Genomic DNA, 19,208 nt, shown 5'->3' with positions numbered 1-19,208 from the left:
GGAAAGTGTCTGCTGCCTCTGCCCCCAAGGGGCCACCCTAGGCTGCAGCCTGGCTTTCAGGACACACCCCTGATGCCCTTCCCCACTACCCATGGCTTTGCTGTTAGAACAAGGATGAAGCTCCAGGGGTGACAGAGAGATAGTGGTCCGTGAACACCCTTCACTGTTAGAGATTTTCTACTGGGTAGAAATATTAGATATTCTGATGGATTATTAATATTAGAAAAGATGGGTAGAGCGCAAAAACAAATAACCTAAAATGTGTCAAAAGTACCTAAAGAGGGTGTCAAAAGTGTGTGGGCACAGCTTTTGCTGGGCTGATAAATATTTAACAAACAGCCTTATGAAAGCCCTGCCCTGGTTTGTAGTGTTTGCTGGTTTCTGTGGTGTAAAAACTCCCACGATGGCCTATTTTAAGCAGCTAACTCGAGGCCACTGAATGCAGAGTTGGAAAAAGACATATGGGCGCCCATCCCGGTGTCGTATTTTTACCACGGGGATGTAGTAGACATGAATGACCTCAAGAGCTGAGAAACAATTCCATGCAGAAGAATAATCAGGACATGGTAAGTTTTTATTATTTATCACTTTGTCTTTTATATAGATTTCATTTACTTATAATTTTATGTTTAGTCTTGACAGTACTTAACAACCAGGTCTCATGAATCATGAGGAGTTTATTGCCGGCTCTGTGAGCTGATAGAAATAGGCTCCACTCCAGCATGTCTGTAGGTGCCTGGGCAAGGACTCCTATTTTGGGGAGAGTCTTGGCCTAGGGGCGTTGTGCTGTATGCAAGAGCTGGGTGGACAAGAGGGAGACAGTGCCCATCCATCTGCCCTCAGCAACCAGGAGAAGGTCTCAGGATACTCTTAAGCTCAGCAGTGCATCCAGGCACCCATCACCCCACCCAGGACCAGGGTGAGAGGGGCAGGAAATCTCTCTGGGCTCCCACAGACCTCAAGAAGAATTAAAGCTGGCTTTCCTTTGTGCTGGTGCGGCTGTCTTGAGCCGTGTCTGACTTTTTTGTGACCCCATGGACTGTAGCCCGCCAGGCTCCTCTGTCCATGAAATTTTCCAAGCGAGAATATTGGAGTGGGTTGCATGCCCTCCTCCAAGGGGTCTTCCCGACCCAGGGACTGAACTCTAGTCTCCTGCATCTCCTGCACTGGCAGGTGGATTCTTTACTGTGTCAACCTGGGAAGCCCAATTTCCCTTTAAGCATAAGGAAAACTAGTGTTCCATTTCTGAGGTTTCCTGGGCTCAGCCCTCTTCCATATCTCTACCCACTAGGAGACAAGTGAAATGCTTTCATAACCTCTCTTCCCATGATTAGAGACAAAAGATTATCAATCTAAAGACCTGGAGGAGGTACGTGGAAGTTAGTTGCTGCACGGTACGTGGAATCTTCCCGGACCAAGGATAGAACCTGTGTCTCCTGCATTGACAAGCGGATTCTTGACCACTGGACCACCAAGGAAGTCCTCCCAATTGTTTTTAGTGCTGTAACTGCAAAGGAAAACCGTGAGTGTATTTAACTCACTTGATTTAAAGCAATCACATGAGAATAAGCACCAAACACCCTTTTTAAAGGGCTGTTGAAATAGTAATCCAGCCAATTTCCTAATGTGTAGCGTGTGAAGAACACCATTCCAAAGGAAGTTAGTAATTGTTTTTGGAGAGGACGCTATTATAGTGACTTTTTTTTCTACCTCTGTACTTACACTTGCAGATCAGGCTGTACTTAATTTTTTAAAACAATTCCTTGCCTCGCTGGGGCAGTAAGTTGCCAATAGTCCCTCATATCGTGTTTGCAGGTGACATCTGGTTCTGGGATAAGGGGACTCTGGTTAACAAGGAGTCATGGGAGGTGCCTAGCAGAGAATGTCTACAAACCCACCAGGGACTGCTCCAATGCGTGGCCCCACACAGTTAGGGGGAGTCTCGTTGCTGAGTCCTCCTCCCCCCTCTACAAATGTGAAAAATGAAAGCAATTGCATCTGCCAGAGGAGAGAGCCCCAAATGGTTCCTTGGTGGGGGGGCATCCTGAGCTGTGTGGTAATCTCGGAAGCCGGAGATTAAGAAATGCTGCACTGGGAGTTTCCATTCGGGAGGTGGAAGAGACAGGCACAGAGCAGAAGTTTCTGTTTTCAGAGTGTGGTACATTTGAGGAAGTCACAGCACAAAGCAATGAATGAAAAAAAGAATATATTTCATATAAAATAGGTGCAATTTAGGTACTTTGAGAGTCCGGAGTTTGAGCTTTCTGCACATTAAGAGCAGAAGGTCTCTGGTTCACACGCGGGCCTGGTATACACAGGTTTATTCAGAGGTAAACACCAACCACAGCTGAGAGAGACCAGGAAGCAGCGGGTTTCTCAACCCCACCCCCACTGGAGGACTCCATCTCTGCCCCAGGCCCATGGCCTTCCTATCACTGCTGGTCCCACTTTGCACTGTGAGAGCAAAAGTTGGTGAGTACAGTGAGGTCCACAAAGGGGTGTGTGCCTGTGTGTGTGTGTGTGTATGCACTCAGCTGTGTCCAACTTTTTGTGACCCCATGGACTGTAGCCCTTCAGGCTCCTCCTCCAGGCAAGAATACTCTAGTGGGTTGCCATTTCCTTCTCTAGTCCCCAAAGTTAAGGAGAAGACAAAGGAAAGAGGTGGACAGAGAAAACTGTCCCCTTCATCCTGGTCTGTCCTCTGCTCTGAGTCCTAGGAGGGGTCTGTAGGGGAAAGCCCTGCACAGTGATGTGGAGGAACATAGATACTGCTGTATTCCTTACAGGCAGAGTGGTCAAGAATCCGCCTGCCCATGCTGGAGACTCATGAGATGTGTATTCAATCCCTGAGACAGGAAGATCCCCTGGAGTAGGAGATAGTGACCCTCTCCAGTATTCTTGCCTGGAAACTTCCATGGACAGAGGAGTTTGATGGGCTATACAGTCCATGGGGTCACAAAGTGTTGAATATGACTGAGAGACTGGGCATGCACATATTCCTTAAGGCAAGGGTCCCCAACCTCCAGGATCTAATGTCTGATGATCTGAAGTGGAGCTGAGGTCATAACAATAGAAAGAAAGTGAACAGTAAATGGAATGGATTTGAATTATCTTGAAGCCATCCCCATTCCGCCTCCACTGCCCACCACCTCCACCCCCTCAGTGCACAGAGAAGTTGTCTTCCACAAAACCAGCTCCTGGTGCCAAAAAGGTTGGGGACTGCAGCCTTAAGGCATTTGGGGGCCTCTGAGGTCCTCTGTGGGATGCTATAGGGTGACTGTGGGGTCAGAGTGGAAGGTCCTGTTGCTCATGTGGTCCCCGCAGGTCTGATGGAATCCCTAACCCACCCCAAAATGCTGAGTGAGGCCAACAGGTCCATCTGCCAACAGCTGCAGGGGGCCCAGCCCGGGCTGGAGGAAGACGTTTGTGTACCAAAGGAGCAAGGCCAAAGCCCATGGAGCATCAGCAGTGGAGGTGGGGCAAGGAGTCGGGCAGGCGGTCCAGAATCTTCCCTCCTGCCCCACCATGCTTCATCCTTCCATCTGCTGTGTCTTTTTAGCGACATCCAAGCTAAATGCTCTGACAGTGCAGGCAAGTTTTGGATATTACAGCCTCACTATTTAGAAAGACTTAATATGAAAATATTCAATTATCATTGAAATTCACTTATAAAAAACCTACCTGTTGAAATGAAAAAATCCAGACCTACTGGATTTTTAAAACAGAATTTCAACTGTTCAGAAAATTTAAAGATTATTATAATGGTTTTACATTTATTACTTATGTGTCTGTACACTTTCTCATGTGAAGGTTATTATCAGAAGTTTAAACAGATGATTATTCAAACCTCTTAATGGGTAAGAGAGTTTACCCATTACTTCTGCTTTATTGACTACACCAAAGCCTTTTACTGTGTGGATCACAACAAACTGTGGAAAATTCTTCAAGAGATGGGAATACCAGACCACCTGACCTGCCTCTTGAGAAATCTGTATGCAGGTCAAGAAGCAACAGTTAGAACCAGACATGGAACAACAGACTGGTTCCAAATTGGAAAAGGAGCACCTCAAGGCTGTATGTTGTCACCCTGCATATTTAACTTATATGCAGAGTACATCATGTGAAATGCTGGGATGGATGAAGCACAAGCTGGAATCAAGATTGCCAGGAGAAATATCAATAACCTCAGATATGCAGATGACAACACCCTTATGGCAGAAAGTGAAGAGGAACTGAGGAGCTTTTTGATGAAAGTGAAAGAGGAATGTGAAAAAGCTGGCTTAAAACTCAACATTCAAAAAACTAAGATCATGGCATCCAGTCCCATCACTTCACGGCAAATAGATGGGAAAACAATGGAAACAGTGATGGATTTTATTTTCTTGGGCTCCAAAATCACTATAGATGGTAACTGCAGGCACGAAATTAAAAGATGCTTGCTCCTTGTAAGAAAAGCTATGACCAACCTAGACAGCATATTAAAAAGCAGAGACATTACTTTGCTGTCTGTCTAGGTCTGTCTAGTCAAAGCTATGGTTTTTCCAGTAGTCATGTCTAGATGTGATAGTTGGACTATAAAGAAAGCTGAGCTCCGAAGAATTAATGCTTTTGAACTGTGGTGTTGGAGAAGACTCTTAAGAGTCCCTTGGACTGCAAGGAGATCAAACCAGTCCATCCTAAAGGAAATCAGGCCTGAATATTCATTGGAAGGACTGATGCTGAAGCTGAAGCTCCAATACTTTTGCCACTTAATGCCTCAAAGAACTGACTCATTGGAAAAGACCCTGATGCTGGGAAAGATTGAAGGCGGGAGGAGAAGGGAATGACAGAGGATGAGATGGTTGGATGGCATCACCAACTTGATGGACATGAGTTTGAGCAGGTTCTGGGAGTTGGTGATGGACAGGGAAGCCTGGTGTGCTGCAGTCCATGGGGTCGCAAAGAGTCGGACACAACTGAGCAACTGAACTGAATAGGTAAATATGTATGTGAAAGTGTTAGTCGCTCAGTCGTGTCCGACTCTTTATGACCCCATGGACTGTAGCCCACCAGGTCCTCTGTCCATGGAATTCTCCAAGCAAGAATACTGGAGTGGGTTGCCATGCCATTCTCCAGGGAATCGTCTCAACTCAGGGATGCAACCCAGGTCTCCCGCATTGTGGCCAGATTTTTTACCATTTGAGCTACCCAGGATAGTGGGTAAATATGTATAGCTGCAAGAAAAACCAGATAGCAAAAAAGTTATGCTGATGAAATCAGGCTCAAGTTCTGCTTAACTTTAAAAACATCTTATTTAAAACTTTACTAAAATTCAAGATTTAATGATCTTCCTCAAACACTTGTATTTTATTGTTATTATAATTTAAGAAAATGAAATATTGATACATTTTTCTTCAAGTCACATATTGTTGTTGTTTAGTCGCTCAATTGTGTCTGACTCAGTGACTCCATAGGCTGTAGCCCACCAGGCTCCTCTTTCCGTGGGATTTCCCAGGCAAGAATACTGGAGTGGGTTGTCATTTTCTTCTCCAGGGGATCTTCCCAACCCAGAGATCAAACTCGTGTCTCCTGCATGACAGGTGGATTCTTTACCACTGAACCACCAGGGAAGCCCAAGTCACATATAGGGAAGGAAAGGGAAAGGGAAGTCGCTCAGTCGTGTCCGACTCTTTGCGACCCCGTGGACTGTAGCCTACCAGGCTCCTCCGTCCATGGGATTCTCCAGGCAAGAATACTGGAGTGGTTTGCCATTTCCTTCTCCAGGGGATCTTCCCGACCCAGGGATCGAACCCAGGTCTCCCGCATTGGAGGCAGACGCTTTAACCTCTGAGCCACCAGGGAAGTCAAGTCACATATTGGTATCCCCCAATTTATTCCAGCTTATCCCAGTATTCTAGAAAAATACTATAATTTTTATGAATATGAAAAAAGACTGGAAAGCAGTGTCCTGTATTCTGTTTATCACTATAGATCTGGTTAGGGTTACACTGGCTGATGCACCTGCCGTCGTTAATCACCTTGGTCCTGGGTGTAAATGAGCTCTGATTTCCCCACTACAGATAACAAGCCTATTACTGTCCCAACGCACCAGTGGTGAAGCCTCTTCAAGTAAACTGCAACCTTGCAGCTCAGTTTTCAAGTGCATTTTGCTGGCTGCAAACAGCCATCTCTGCTTTAATCACCCCTCTCTGGCTGTGCACTCTCCCCACTGGGTGACTTCTCCTTGGCAAGCTGAAACCTCACTTTTCCAGCACGCTGAGCAGGATTGCTTTTGCAAGCCTGTGTAACAAAGTCTTGACCGAGAAAAACGCAAGTAGTCTGCAAACTTTTTCTTTCCCTTCAATTGTCCTCTCTCTCCAGTAATCCGGGTCACCAGGGCCAATCTCTGTTAGACATTAAAAAGTGAGTAAAGCCTCTTAATTCACCCCACCAGATGAAATCTGCTATTGCATAAGCAGTGAAGAACCAGAGAGAACCCCCCTGGAGCAGCCATTTCAGCAGCTCCCTAAAATGCAGCTATATTTGGAAGATCTCTGTGTAGGAAACAAGGCTAATACTTAGTTCCCAGAAGATTAGGTGTGGTTTTCATGAGCTCATCAAGGGGGCGGTTCCATGTTTCTATTTTTAAAATGCTTATAAAACTCATCCTTCCTTGGTGAAAGACAACAGATAAGAGGAGAGACATTTCTAACATTACAGTTAGAGACAACGACCCGGCCAATCTGGTTCCCAGAGAAAAGACTAAGTAGTAAATGCTTCGGTTTCAGCCGAGACTGGGATAATCTACTCTTGAGTTCCGGCCAAATTCCACGCAGTCCGCCTCCAGGCCAGCCTGGCTTCTCCCAGCCTGGGCGCCGGCAGTCTCTGCGGAGTCAGAGCAACTGGGTCGGTCCAGGTAGCACGCCCTCCTCCAGGAGCAGAAAAAGCTTAGTCCCCTGTAGCAGGTTGGGGGTGGGGAGTGGTTCAGCACTGGGACCACCTGGAAATGGCACTTGCCTGTGTCATTCATGTCTCAGCACCCTAGTATTTAAAATAATCTGGGGGATGACTTAGTCCCCAAACAGTCCTCACCATTTTACTAAAGTCTTGGGCCCTTATCAATCACCTTGTTACCATCGTGGGAAACAGGAGCACAGAGAAATGAAGAGAGTTAAGGTCCTACAGCGAGGGCCTTGCTCTTCATCTCAGCTAGCCTCCCTCCACTGGCAATTCTCAGATGACTTCTTTGGGTGGGAGTAACAGTTCACTTTCCATAGGAGAAATATGGAGAGTCTTAGAGCCGGTCCGATGCAGTCTTGAAAGACGTTTGAATCTGGGCTCCACAAGGCACATCCAAGGTCTGGGTCGTTAACAGGGAGAGAGGGTGTGTGCCTAAGAGCAGCAGTTGGCAACCTTTTTGGCACCTGGGGCCAGTTTTGTGGAAACAGTTTTAAGACCCTGATGCTAGGGAAGATTGAAGGCAGGAGAAGGGGACAACAGAGGATGAGATGGTTGGATGGCATCACCGCCTTGATGGACATGAGTTTGAGCAAGCTCCTGGAGATGGTGATGGACAGGGAAGACTGGCATGCTGCAGTCTGTGGGGTCGCAAAGAGTCGGACTGGACTGAGCGACTGAACTGAACTGAGAAGCAGGTGGTAGTGGATGGTTTGGGGGGTCATTCAAGAGCATTACATTTCTTGTGCATTTTATTTCTATCATTATGACATCAGCTCCACCTCAGATCATCAGGGATTACATCCTCGAGGTTGGGGACCCCTGCCTAACAGCATCTCCTTCAGCCTGTCTTGCAAAAGGTACCCAGCAAGACTCAGCCACTACTGGCGGGAGCGTGAGAGCAGGTACTCAGTAGGTATTGGAAATGTGGATTTCGCAGAGAGGCGCTATTTCCCTAGAATCTTCTTCCGGCTTCCCTGGGAGTAAGCGCTTTCCACTTCGGAAGGACAATCACTCTAGATGAACTTTGAACTTCTTCTCCAGCGGGATAGACTCCCAGACTCGACGCTGGGGTTGGGAGGAAATCAGGGCAGACATACTTTGGGATCGGGCGGCACCACCAATAACCAGTTCCAGTGAAGGCCGGAAAGAGCGAAACCAGGTTTTGCTGGAGGCGATCCCGGCCCGGGTCCAGGGGCTCGCCCTTACCCCATACCAAACTCCCCGGGTTCGGGTTTACACTGCGGCCGCCTCTCGCAAGCCCTGGAACCTGAGTGGGTGCGGGGTAGAGAGGGGTGCGGACCACCGGGCTGTGTCTGTGACCTGAACCGAAATCTGAGCCCAAAGGGCCGGGGACACTGGAGTACTGCCGCGGGCGCCAGCACGTTAGGAATTGCGATCTTCCTTCGGGGACAGGGTGCCGAGTCGCGGTCGCCCTTGCCAACTCTGCATCCGGGTGCCCTCTAGTACCCTGGCTGCCCGGCACCCCGACTCAGAGGGAACTCGTAGGTGTTTTCCCAGGCCTAGGGCCAGTGCCGCGCGGTAGTCCGGGTCCCCGGAGGCGTGGCGAGGCCGATTCCTTTCAGGGCGCGCCCCACCCCCTGTCCCGCCTCCAGCTCCGCCCCGGGCCCCGAGGGCAAATGGGGGGAGGACGGAATTTCCCAGCGCGGGGGCTTGGGCTGCCCCGCAAGCCGGCGGGCTCTTTCTGTTTACGGAGAGAAAGGGGAAATGGAAAAGGCGGGGAGGTGGCGGCTGGAGTCCGCTGCACCGCCCCTCGGCCGGCTCAGACGCCGTGACTCAGGGGCCGACGAGGGCGGCCCGGGAGCGCGAGTTGCTCCGGGCTCATTTGGCAGCTCGGACCTGGACTGCGCGCCACGCTCCGGGGCCGGTCGCCCTGGCTCCCGCTTCTGCTGTCGCCGGGCCTGGGGACCCCGGAGCGCCCGGCTCCCGGGGGCTTCCCATCAGCTGCGAGGAGAGCCGTCGGGGGACCGCGGCGGGAGCGCTCTGCCCGCGGGACCGCGCGGAGGCCGCAGGTAACTCGGGGGTATCGTTAGATCGCAGCCCTGCTGGGTGCCCCGGCGGTTCCCACTCTGAGATCCGGGGAGCCCCGGCATCAGGGCGTGGGGGTGCGGGGTGTACTCCGGGGCTCCAGGAGGTAGAGGCTGCGGCGCTCCAGTGCTGCGCGCGGGTAGTCGCTGCAGCCCGCACAGCTGGAAAGCACCTTGCGCAAGGGTCCCTCGGGGCGCCGCCCCCGACTCCTCCCCCTTCCTCCTGCTTCCCGGATCCCCAGCGCGCGAGCAGTGCAGGTCCGGGCGGTGCACCCGGAGGCTGGGACCCGCTGTCACGGCGCCTCCCGCCGCGTGCGCCACCCGCACGGCTGCCCTCTCCCTGCCCAGACCCGGTGAGTGCACCCCGGAGGCGGGGGCCCCCAGCTGCCCCTCGCCCTAACGAGGGGTGCTCTTCTAACTTGCAAGCCCTTTAAGGCTCCCTTCGCTTTAAGGAAAGAGACGGGAGGAAGGGAGTAGGGGGTGGGGGCTGGCGGGACCGAGAGCCATGGAAGAGCTGAAACTTAAGTTTCATGCTTGTTTCGTGGACCGTCTTCTGTGACTAATAGGGTGATTATAGCAGAAGACGAATGCCGGGCTTTTGGCCTAAGAAAGAATGTTCAGGGGAAAAATGTTATTTCACAGATGTTTCCCCGTGCAGTATTCAGGATTCCGAAGTTTAAAAGGAAGAACGGCGTACAGTTTGTTCCAAAAGTTAACAGGGAAGGCCGTGAACTGTCTTTACCTGAAAAACTGCAATATCTGTTTCACTTTAGCCCAGAATAAAGGACTGCTCTTGATAAAAACAGGGAAAGAAGCGCTAATACAGTTGGCTTCTTTATCTGTGGCCTGGGTTGTAGGTACTTGCCAAGTAGAAGGTAATCTGAATCGGCAAATGCCCCCAGATCTGATGGGTGGAGGTTTGTGTGCAGTATTTCTGGCTGCGGTCTCCTGTAAGGAAAATTGGAGAGTTGAGGCACATAGAGATTTTGAAGTGGCTGTGCTTCTAATACAGTGAGAATGGCTTCATTCTGGGGCTTTTTGAGAACAAAAATATCATTAGAAGAAGTCTTACTGGATGTGTGCCCCGAGGGGTAATGTAATATTTTGGCAGAAAAATCTTTTTTGGGAAAAGAATGGGAAGTACCACGAGGTATAATCATCCTTTTGTTAAGTAGGAACTTAGGCCAGTCATGTTGGCCATTTTCATTCACACTTGCCAGGAAACCCTCAACTTTTGTTTGTGTAGATGGAAGAAGCCAGGAGTATGCTATTCATGTTTAGGAAGAGTATTTCCTCTTGATTGTATTGCCAGTGTCAGAAATAATTCAGAGCAGATACTTCTGACTGTGGTGGTGGTTTAGTCACCCAGTTGTGTCTGACCCTTGTGACCCCATGGACTGTACCCAGCAGGCTCCTCTGTCCATGGGATTTTAGACATGGACACATGGGCAGAATTTTGATTATATCTGCCCATGTGTCCATGTCTAAAATTGGTATACTCCCCAACTGCAGTAACAACCAGTGATTTAATGCAGTTTTTTTTTGTTTTTGTTTTACTGTAAACTGTGTGGAGAAGGGTCCTTGTGGCTAACGTGGAATACAGATACCTTCACTGTTCACACTTTTTCTAGATGGCTACTGATGGTGAATAACTAAGAAATTGTTAGCATTTTGTCTGCCTAGTTAAGGCCTGAAAGTGCCGAGGCTTTTGCACAGAACTTTAGCGGATGGACTGGTCATCAGGGTTGCCTCGGGAGCACACCGATTTTTGTGAGAGGAGGGTGGTGTTGTTAAGGAGTTAGTGGCACAGTAGACACACTCCTCCACCTCCCTGCCCTCGCTCTGTGCCTCCCCTCCTTCCTCTAGCTTCCAGATTACGGGTGTGTGTGTCTCCGCCTCTTAGGTTTTACATATAAATGCTCCAGACTTACTGCAGAATTTAAGACCCCAAACCTGCCTTTCCACTCTCTGGATCAGCTGACTTGTAAACTGTATGGGCCTTTTTCTCTCTTTCTTTAGCCCTGTTACCCCTGGGAACTTTACTTTCTCTCTGGCCAGCCATTTGAGAAGTAAACCCAGCAGCTTTGGAAGTTTTTAGCCAGTAGGATCCTAAATTGGGCTGTTTTTGTTTTAATTCCGTTTTTTTTTCCCCTGTAAATTTTGCAAGTAGAAACTGCAACTAAACAGCCCCCTGAAACCCAAGTTGAACGTTCCTCCATTAACCTAAAAAATTCCTTTCAGAATTCAACAGACTCCAAGAGCCTAAATCAGTCTTCCTCAAAGACCCGCTAGGTCTCAGAGAGGGGGGCTTCCTTTGCTCTCTAGGTGCAACTACAGTGATAACAGCCATCAAAACGTTTCATAAGTTTCTGACTTTTTTTTGGTCTGCTTTGTCTCTTATTTTAGAAATGGTCTTTAAAACCTTGCTGCAAAGAAGTGGGGAAATAGGTAGCCACATCCCATTTGCAGATAAGAAAGCTGCTCTGTTGCAGTATCTGCAAAGCCAGGAATCAGACTCGGTCCTTTGCTTTCATGCACATCATAGCAGCTGCAAAAAACACAGTTGATTTACTGTGTACCAGACTCTGCATCTAGCACCTTGTGCTCTTGAGCTCCTTTGATCCTCACAACCACCTATGAAGGACATGCTGTTATTACTTGCATTTTACAGATGGGGAACGTTGATGTGCAGTGGGGTTAAAGAAGGCTTCGCAGGTGGCTCCGTGGGTAAAGTACTTGCCCAAGATCAGCAGACAGAAAAGGAGAGACTAGAGATTGGATCCCCTGCAGTCTGAGTCTAAGTGGGGTGTCAGACTGCAGGATCTTACCTTCTTACCCCAGACACTGTTTGTAGAGCAGAAATTGATCCCCCAGTAACTTAATAATGGCACAAAATTGCATGATTCATTTCTCTGGTGAAATTCACCAAGAGATCTGTGTCTGGGTCTTGTGGGCAGGTGGCCCTGAGGTGGAATATTTCCCTGGGTTTGGTGTGTGTGCTCCGGGTTGATGGGAGCCTGTGGCTTTTATTGATCCCTGTGTGCATTGAAGGCTTGTGCTTTTAAGAACCTGAAACATCTCTCAGAGAGAGGCTGCTTCCAGGAGTGCAGTAGTTTAAGTAGACATATATACCTTTCTATTTTCTTAGGTCCCTTAAGTCCTTTTATCTTTAACCGCTTGGGATGGGACTGTTCCAAAATCCTGGGTTACAGCCTCACTGTTTACCCTTCATTTCTCTTCATTTTCTCATTTACAGATCCCCAAGTGTGGCTCCTGATGTGTGTATAAGAAATGAAATACAGTTTTGGCTAAGCAGACTTAGTTGACCTTGTCTGTGTCTTGCTTATGATAGATTTGGCTGCCCTGGCCTCTTATCACAACTTCTAGAGAGTCATTGATCTAGATGTTAAATGAACCCTCTTGAGTCTGTGAGATGCATGCTTTGTCCCGTTAAAGAGTTCTGGTCACAGGAGGGGGCAGCTGATTACAGGTTAAAAGAATCTTCTCCTTTCTCATAGCCATCCTCAGCAGAAGGAGGATTTGAGGTTTGCTGTCTTCCTTCTAAGTGAGCCATCTAATTTATTTGCATCAGAATTATTCCTGAAACTTGACTTACCATCACCAAATTTGCTTAGATTAAAATCCATTTGAGATGCTTCTGGCTTCAGGACCTGAATTTTATTTGCAAAGCTAGCTCCTGAATTCGGTAAAGGAATTTCTTTCTTTTTTTTTTTTAAGTATATTTCTATTTTTGTTTTATGTATTTATTTATCTTTGGCTACACCATGTGGCTTGAAGAATCTTCGTTCCCTGACCTGGGATTGAACCCGGGATCCTGTGGTGAAAGGGCTGAGTCCTAACCACCGGACTGTCAGGGAATTCCAAGAGAGTTTCTTTTCTTTTTAAATTCACCCAAGGCCTAAAAGTCACAGAGATCATGCAGAAAGGATTGCCCCTTTTGGGAGAGCAGCACATCGGAAACTGTCAAGAGCCAGGCGCCTCAGCTCCTGCTCCTTGAATTCACACTTGGGTTTAGTGAACGTTTATTTTCAGAGGCTACAGCTGATGCCAGCAATTCAGTGAGTAAGTGGGTAGCTAGTGAGTTCACTGGATCTCAGGTTTCCTCTCTATAAAGTGAGCGCCAGATTAAAGGTTATCTCAGGTCCCTTTCTTCACTGTCTGTGCACTTGACCTCAAACACACTGTGGCTGGAGCCCCTGCTTTATGAACAAAAGCACATAGAAGCCTGTACCCAATCCATCTTGTCAGTTTCCTATTGATCGCAAATACAAACACAGTAAACTAAGTAGTCGCTCTTTCTTCTGCAGACTCTCTGGAGAGCCCAACAGTGATGGAGTTCATGAGCACCGGGAGTGACAACAAAGAAGAACTCGATTTATTAATGAAACACTTGAATGTGTCCGATGTGATAGACATTATGGAAAATCTTTACGCAAGTGAAGAGCCAGCGGTTTATGAACCCAGTCTGCTGACCATGTGTCAGGACAGTAACCACAACGAGGAGGAGCGGTCCGAGTCTCTGCTGCTCAGTGGGCAGGAGGGGCCCTGGTTGTCCTCAGTCAGATACGGGACCGTGGAGGACTTGCTTGCTTTTGCAAACCACATATCCAACACTGCGAAGCGTTTATACAGACGCCGACCGCAAGAATCTGGAATTTTGTTAAATATGGTATGTTTTTTCCTGATCAGTTGAGTGCTGTGTGTTCAGCTTCCTACTCCTGCTGCATTTAATGCTGAGTGGGATTTGAACTTGGTTCAGACTGGCTGCCAGGTACGGTTTTTAAAAATGGAATATCTGTAAGAATGACCTCCATGTGAAAGATGCAGAAAAAACAGCCTTCATTAAAAGTTCTGTTTAAAGAATCTTCTCCATATTTTAGAAGTAGTTCTACAAATAGGTAATTAAGAAGAATGAATTTTAATTTCATGATTCACTAAAGAGCTCACTTGTACATTAAGTCAAAGAGAAAGGCTTTGAGACTCTTTCTTGTGAGAGGGGAATAAAGACTTTGTCTTTATATATATATTATATAGTATAGTTTATGTATAATTTTATATAAGTTACAGGTGTACAATATAATGATTCACAATTTTTGAAGGTTATACTCCATGTATACTATTATAAAATATTGGCTATATTTCCTGTGTTACACAGTATATCTTTATAGGTTATTTTACACATGATAGTTTGTACCTCTCAATCCTCTACCCCCTTCCTCTCCCTCTACCCACTGTTAACCATTAGTTTATTTTCTATGAGTCTCTTTTTTTAATATTTATTAATTTGTTTTATTTTTTAGATTCCACATATAAGTGATATCATGCAGTGTTTGTGTTTGTCTGCCTTAATTTCACTTAGCATAATACCCTCCAAGTCTATCCATGTTGTTGCAAATGGCAAAATGTCATTCTTTTTTTTATGACTGAGTAGTATTCCATTGTGTGTGTGTGTGTGTGTGTGTGTGTGTGTGTGTGTGTGTGTGTGTGTGTGTGTGTGTGTGTGTGTACTACACCTTCTTTATCCATTCCATGTGTTGACAGATGGTTAGGTTGCTTCCATTTCTTGGCAATTGTAAATAATGCTGCTGAGAACACTGGGATGCATGTGTCTTATTGAATTATTGTTTCTATTTTTTTCAGATATATAGCCAAGAGTAGAATTGCTAGGGAATATGGTGGTTCTCTTTTAAGTTTTTTAAGAAACCTCCATCTTGTTTTCCATAGTGGCTGCACCAATTTGCATTCCCGCCAACAGTGTAGGAGGAGTCCCTTATCCTCGCATCCTCATCAGCATTTGTTATTTGTGTTCTTTTCTTTCTCTGATAACCATTCCTACAGGTGTGAGGTGGTATCTCATTGTAGTCTTGATTTGCATTTCCCAATGATTAGAGATGTTGAACATCTTTTCCTGTGCTTGTTGGCCATTTGCGTATCCTCTTGGGGGAAATGTCAATTAAGGTCTTCTGCCCATTTTTTAATCGGGTTGTTGTTTTTTTGATGTTGAACTGTAGGAACTGTTTGTATATTTTGAATATTCACCCTTTCCTTATTGGTAGTATCATTTGCAAATATTTTCTCCTGTTCAGTAGGTTATCTTTGTGTTTTGTCCTTGGTTTCCTTTGCTGTGCAAAAATTTTTAGGTTTAATTAGACCCCATTTGTTTATTCTTGCTTTTATTTCCTTTGCTTTAGGGGACAGATCCAAAAAATATTGCTATAATTTATGTCAAAGAATGTTCTGTTTAATTAACATTTTTGAAGGCTGAATTTTTGTGCTCCTCTTTTGTTACATCTTGAAACATCATAGTATTAATACTGGCTAAATGCAGTTCTTGCAGAAATGTAGTTTGTGGGCAGTAAATAGTTATCCAGAGATGCTCTCTCTTTAATTGGTGAGGTATGAATGACAAGGGATATATTTGTTAAGTTATCCTAAGTATGCAAATAATCCAAAATATTGTGACAACACTTAGTTGCCGCAATAGAAGATCAGGTGATGTATTGGGGTGTGGTTAGTCTCTTAGTGTGTCAAAGGTGAATGTAGGTGCTGGCTAAAGGTGATATAATTTTTGAAAAAGAACAATTCTCAAAGGATTGGGTGGGAACTTGCAAAACATGCTTACTGATGATGAAAGCACCTCAGTTTCCTTTGGTGCATATAAACGAAGAGATGGTTAATATATGGAGGGTGGTGCTGAACAGGTAGAGTCTGTACCAAGTACTTAATTATTATTATTTTTTTTTGTGTACCGCATTTGTTCAGTTCAAAACAACACAGTGATTTAGGTCAGCTATGTAGCGAATTGTTTTGTTAGAAGCCAGCTGTGTTCACCTATATGTCAATTGCCAGCAAGATTGCAAAATCATGTTTTACAAAAAAAAAGTAAAGGTTACATTTTGCATTGTTGTATGGCTTGCTTTGGTCTGGATATGCCGAACTGTATTTGATACTTAACTTTGTCTTGAGAAGAGTACTTCTTTTCATACATGGGAAGTCATAATTTGAACTAGGGGTCATACTTGTTTGTCTTAGCTAAAATATAGCTGGAGAACTCTGGTTCAAAATAACATATATGTCTATGATCAGAAACATAATGGTTTATGTGTTTCTTTTTTGCATACTTACTTGTTAAAATGACTATTTTAAAGGAAACCATGCAGAATAAACACATTGTTTTTGCTTGTAAATATGTAGAGACTTCCCTTCTTTCCCCTGGCCAATCAGACTGATGAGAGATGGGCCACAGAATTGGGAATGTACAGAAGGGAATTCGGGGAAATTCTGTTTCTCTGCTTTACAAGATGACGGCTAATCATCTACTAAACACGTTGGTTCCAAGTGTACCTTCATACGGACCACAGGCTCTCCTTACAGGATTTGTCCATTCGTTTGCTAGAGAGAGCTCAAACATCTACAGGGCATGAGGTGCTTTTTCAGGTGCTAGAAATACAGTCTGTGTTTCCTGGTCGCTTTCTGTGTGCTGAAGGAGGCAAGTAAACATGTAATTATAATGCAGTGTAATATTTCTCAATACAGCTACGCCCTGATCAGGGGAATGGTCAGGCAAGATACCTCACATAACCATGAGGATTGATAGGAGGAAGGGAGAATATCAGAGAGGCCTCCAAGAGGAATTAAAAAAGAATTTTTTTCCCCTTGTTTTTGGCCACACCATTCAGCTTGCAGGATCTTAGTTCCCCAACCAGGGATTGAACCCCGGGCCCTGGCGGAGTGGAACTGCTGAGTCCTAACCACTGCCTTGCCAGGGGAATTCCCCCCAAGAGGAAGTGATGTTTTAATTACTGAGTTGGAATCAGCCAGATGAAGGGGATGGAGAGCAGAGAATGTTCCAGATGGTGAGATTGGAGGCATAGATACATGGTGTGTTGCTGGCAACCAACAATCACAGCACCATGGAATTAGACAGGGTGGAGGGCTCAGGAATTACAAAAATAACCTGAAGCACAGGCATATGAAACAGTGGTCTGCATGTGTGTACAGGTAGCTGCTGTTTTCCTAAAAATAATATTTATAAAGATTCCTCCAACATCCACAGGACCTGGGGAAGAAACTTGAGACTAAGCCAGGGATTGCTTTGTATGAGGGTGCTACAAGTTACCTATAATCTAGACCAGCTCTCACCCACATCTGGGGATGAATAGCCTAAAATGGGTTCTCAACACTCAACTCTTGGGTGATTATTGGGAAGCTGAAGATCCCCAAGGAGCTTGCTCAGAGATGTGGGTGTGTGATGCTGAGTGCTGCTCCTCAGGGCTTAGTCATGGATTCCTGGTTTCTCAGTCTTAAAAAACCTTAAAGATACTTGAATCAAGCTCTCTCTCTGAGGCTTGGCTCACCCCATTCATCATCTCCAATAATTGCTGGGGCATTTTGGCCTGTGCTTGGAAACCTGTGACGAAGCATGCATCATATTCTGGGGTGTATATCGTCATATCAGGTCAACTGATTGCAGAGAAATCCTTCCTTAGATGGCACAAATGTTTATCTCTGAGCCCCCTTAGTCCTAGCCCTACTTCTTGGCCATAAAAATAGGATGAATCTCATACATATATGATGGGTAGTGGTGAAGAGAGCAGGCCCTTGAGTGCCTGGCATGTATCTCAGCTCTGAAATGGACTAGGTGACACCAAGCCAGCTACTACAACCTCTGTGCCTCCGTTTACTCATTTGTAAAATGGGTAAATGGGCCACATTCACTCCACATGGTTGTTTGGGGCAAATAATTGCAAGTGATCTGTGTGCACATTGTGAGTGTTGAAAGGACACAGGCCATTGTGGTTGTCACTCTCCTTCCTTATGACAGTCCTCCCAGTGTTTACAAAACTGCACGTCTTCCCTCTTCTTCCCTTGTCCCCCACGTCTTGCCTCTTCTTTCCCCATCACCCCTGGCTGTGCCTGCCCCTTCTCGTGCACTGTGCTGTTGCCTGTCCTCCTCCTTGGGTCTCAGGCCCCAGCCAGTGCCCATCTTACAGCCCAGCACTTGATCCTTTGCAGGGGAGCACAGAGCCAGCTTGGCCTTTGTTCTAGATCCCTTGTCTCTCTTCATGTGGCCCAAGGTCACATCCATTTTCTAGCTACCACATCACCCTTATGGAATCATTCTCACTGACTTACCTACTCAAATGCTGTTTCTGGGCTGGTGATGTGTCATGCCAATGGCAGTGATCAGGATGAGTAAATGGACGGCATAGGGGCTTCCCAGGTGATGCAGTGGTAAAGAATTCGCCTGTCAATGCAGGAGACGCAGGAGATGTGGGTTCGATCCCTGGGTCAGGAAGATCTCCTGGTGAAGGAAATAGCAAACCACTCCAGTCTTCTTGCCTGGAGAATCTCATGGACAGAGGAGCCTGGTGGGTGACAGTCCATGGGGTTGCAAAAAGTTGAACATGACTGAGCGACTGAACACACACACGCACACACACATGCACACACACAGACACGCACACACACATGCACACACATGGACAGCATGCCTCCAATGTCTGCACTTGAATGTGGCTTTAGTATATGGAAGAGTTGACAGAGATAATGGTCAACAGAGATTTCCAGAAGATTATTTACCTGGGCTGCTAAAAAGAAGAAGGGGGAAAAATATTTCAAACCCCGATAGGGAAGGTCTAGGGCTTGGAAAGATCCCAGGACTTTGCAGAACCACATACTGGCCAACACTTGTGTGTCACCCTGCACGTTCAGGGTCTGTCATCAGAGGTGGTGTGGAGAACTCTCAGGGCGTCCAGAGAAGAATGTGGGGAATGGTAAACTGGGGTGAAGGAACTGCAGTATTTGATCTAAAGAGGAGAACGCCAAGCCGTCTCAGTGGAGGATAAATTAGGCATTTGGTCACTGGGTTCAACTTTAATTACAACCTCTGGAAAACTGAAGGCTCTTATCTAAAGAATAGGAGCTGTGGCTTGAGGTCAGACAGACCTGACTCTGTCACTGCCTACTGAGTTCCTTAACCTCTTCAAGTCAGTTTCTTCATCTCTAAGTGGAGATAAAGAGAGTCCTTACATCACAGACTTGTGTGAAACCGATGTGTTAGAGTGTGAAGTACTCAGCACAGTGCCTGGCCCAGAGCTAGCACTCAGCAGATGGCTAGTATTATTACTCTCATCCTCTCAGCTGAAAGGGCACTGGGTCAGAGTGGGTTAGAGCAGATTTGAGTTGAACAAAAGTAAAACT

The 19,208-nt window shown here is 46.4% G+C and overlaps 1 protein-coding gene across 3 annotated transcripts in view; it reads left to right on the top strand.

Moving 5' to 3' along the window:
• Positions 1-428: 428 nt before the first annotated feature.
• MAP3K8 (mitogen-activated protein kinase kinase kinase 8) overlaps positions 429-19,208 on the top strand; it is a 34,342-nt gene continuing 15,562 nt past the window's right edge. Inside the window, exons 1-3 of one of the 3 annotated variants that reach the window (XM_081558594.1) lie at positions 429-566; positions 1,335-1,522; positions 13,313-13,674. In XM_081558594.1, the coding sequence (XP_081414720.1) occupies positions 13,336-13,674 (339 nt within the window). In that variant the 5' untranslated portion in view covers positions 429-566; positions 1,335-1,522; positions 13,313-13,335. Of the gene's footprint in view, positions 567-1,334; positions 1,523-8,578; positions 8,970-9,235; positions 9,338-13,312; positions 13,675-19,208 lie in introns of those variants that run through there. The other 2 variants (XM_081558593.1, XM_081558592.1) reach the window with 2 other exon arrangements.

The sequence above is a fragment of the Giraffa tippelskirchi genome, chromosome 13 (genome assembly GCF_054371585.1).
Source record: "Giraffa tippelskirchi isolate mGirTip1 chromosome 13, T2T-mGirTip1v1.2.pri, whole genome shotgun sequence".
NCBI lineage: Eukaryota > Metazoa > Chordata > Mammalia > Artiodactyla > Giraffidae > Giraffa > Giraffa tippelskirchi.
The sequence above is the reverse complement of the archived record's forward strand: the minus strand, read 5'-3'. Positions and strand labels throughout refer to the sequence as shown.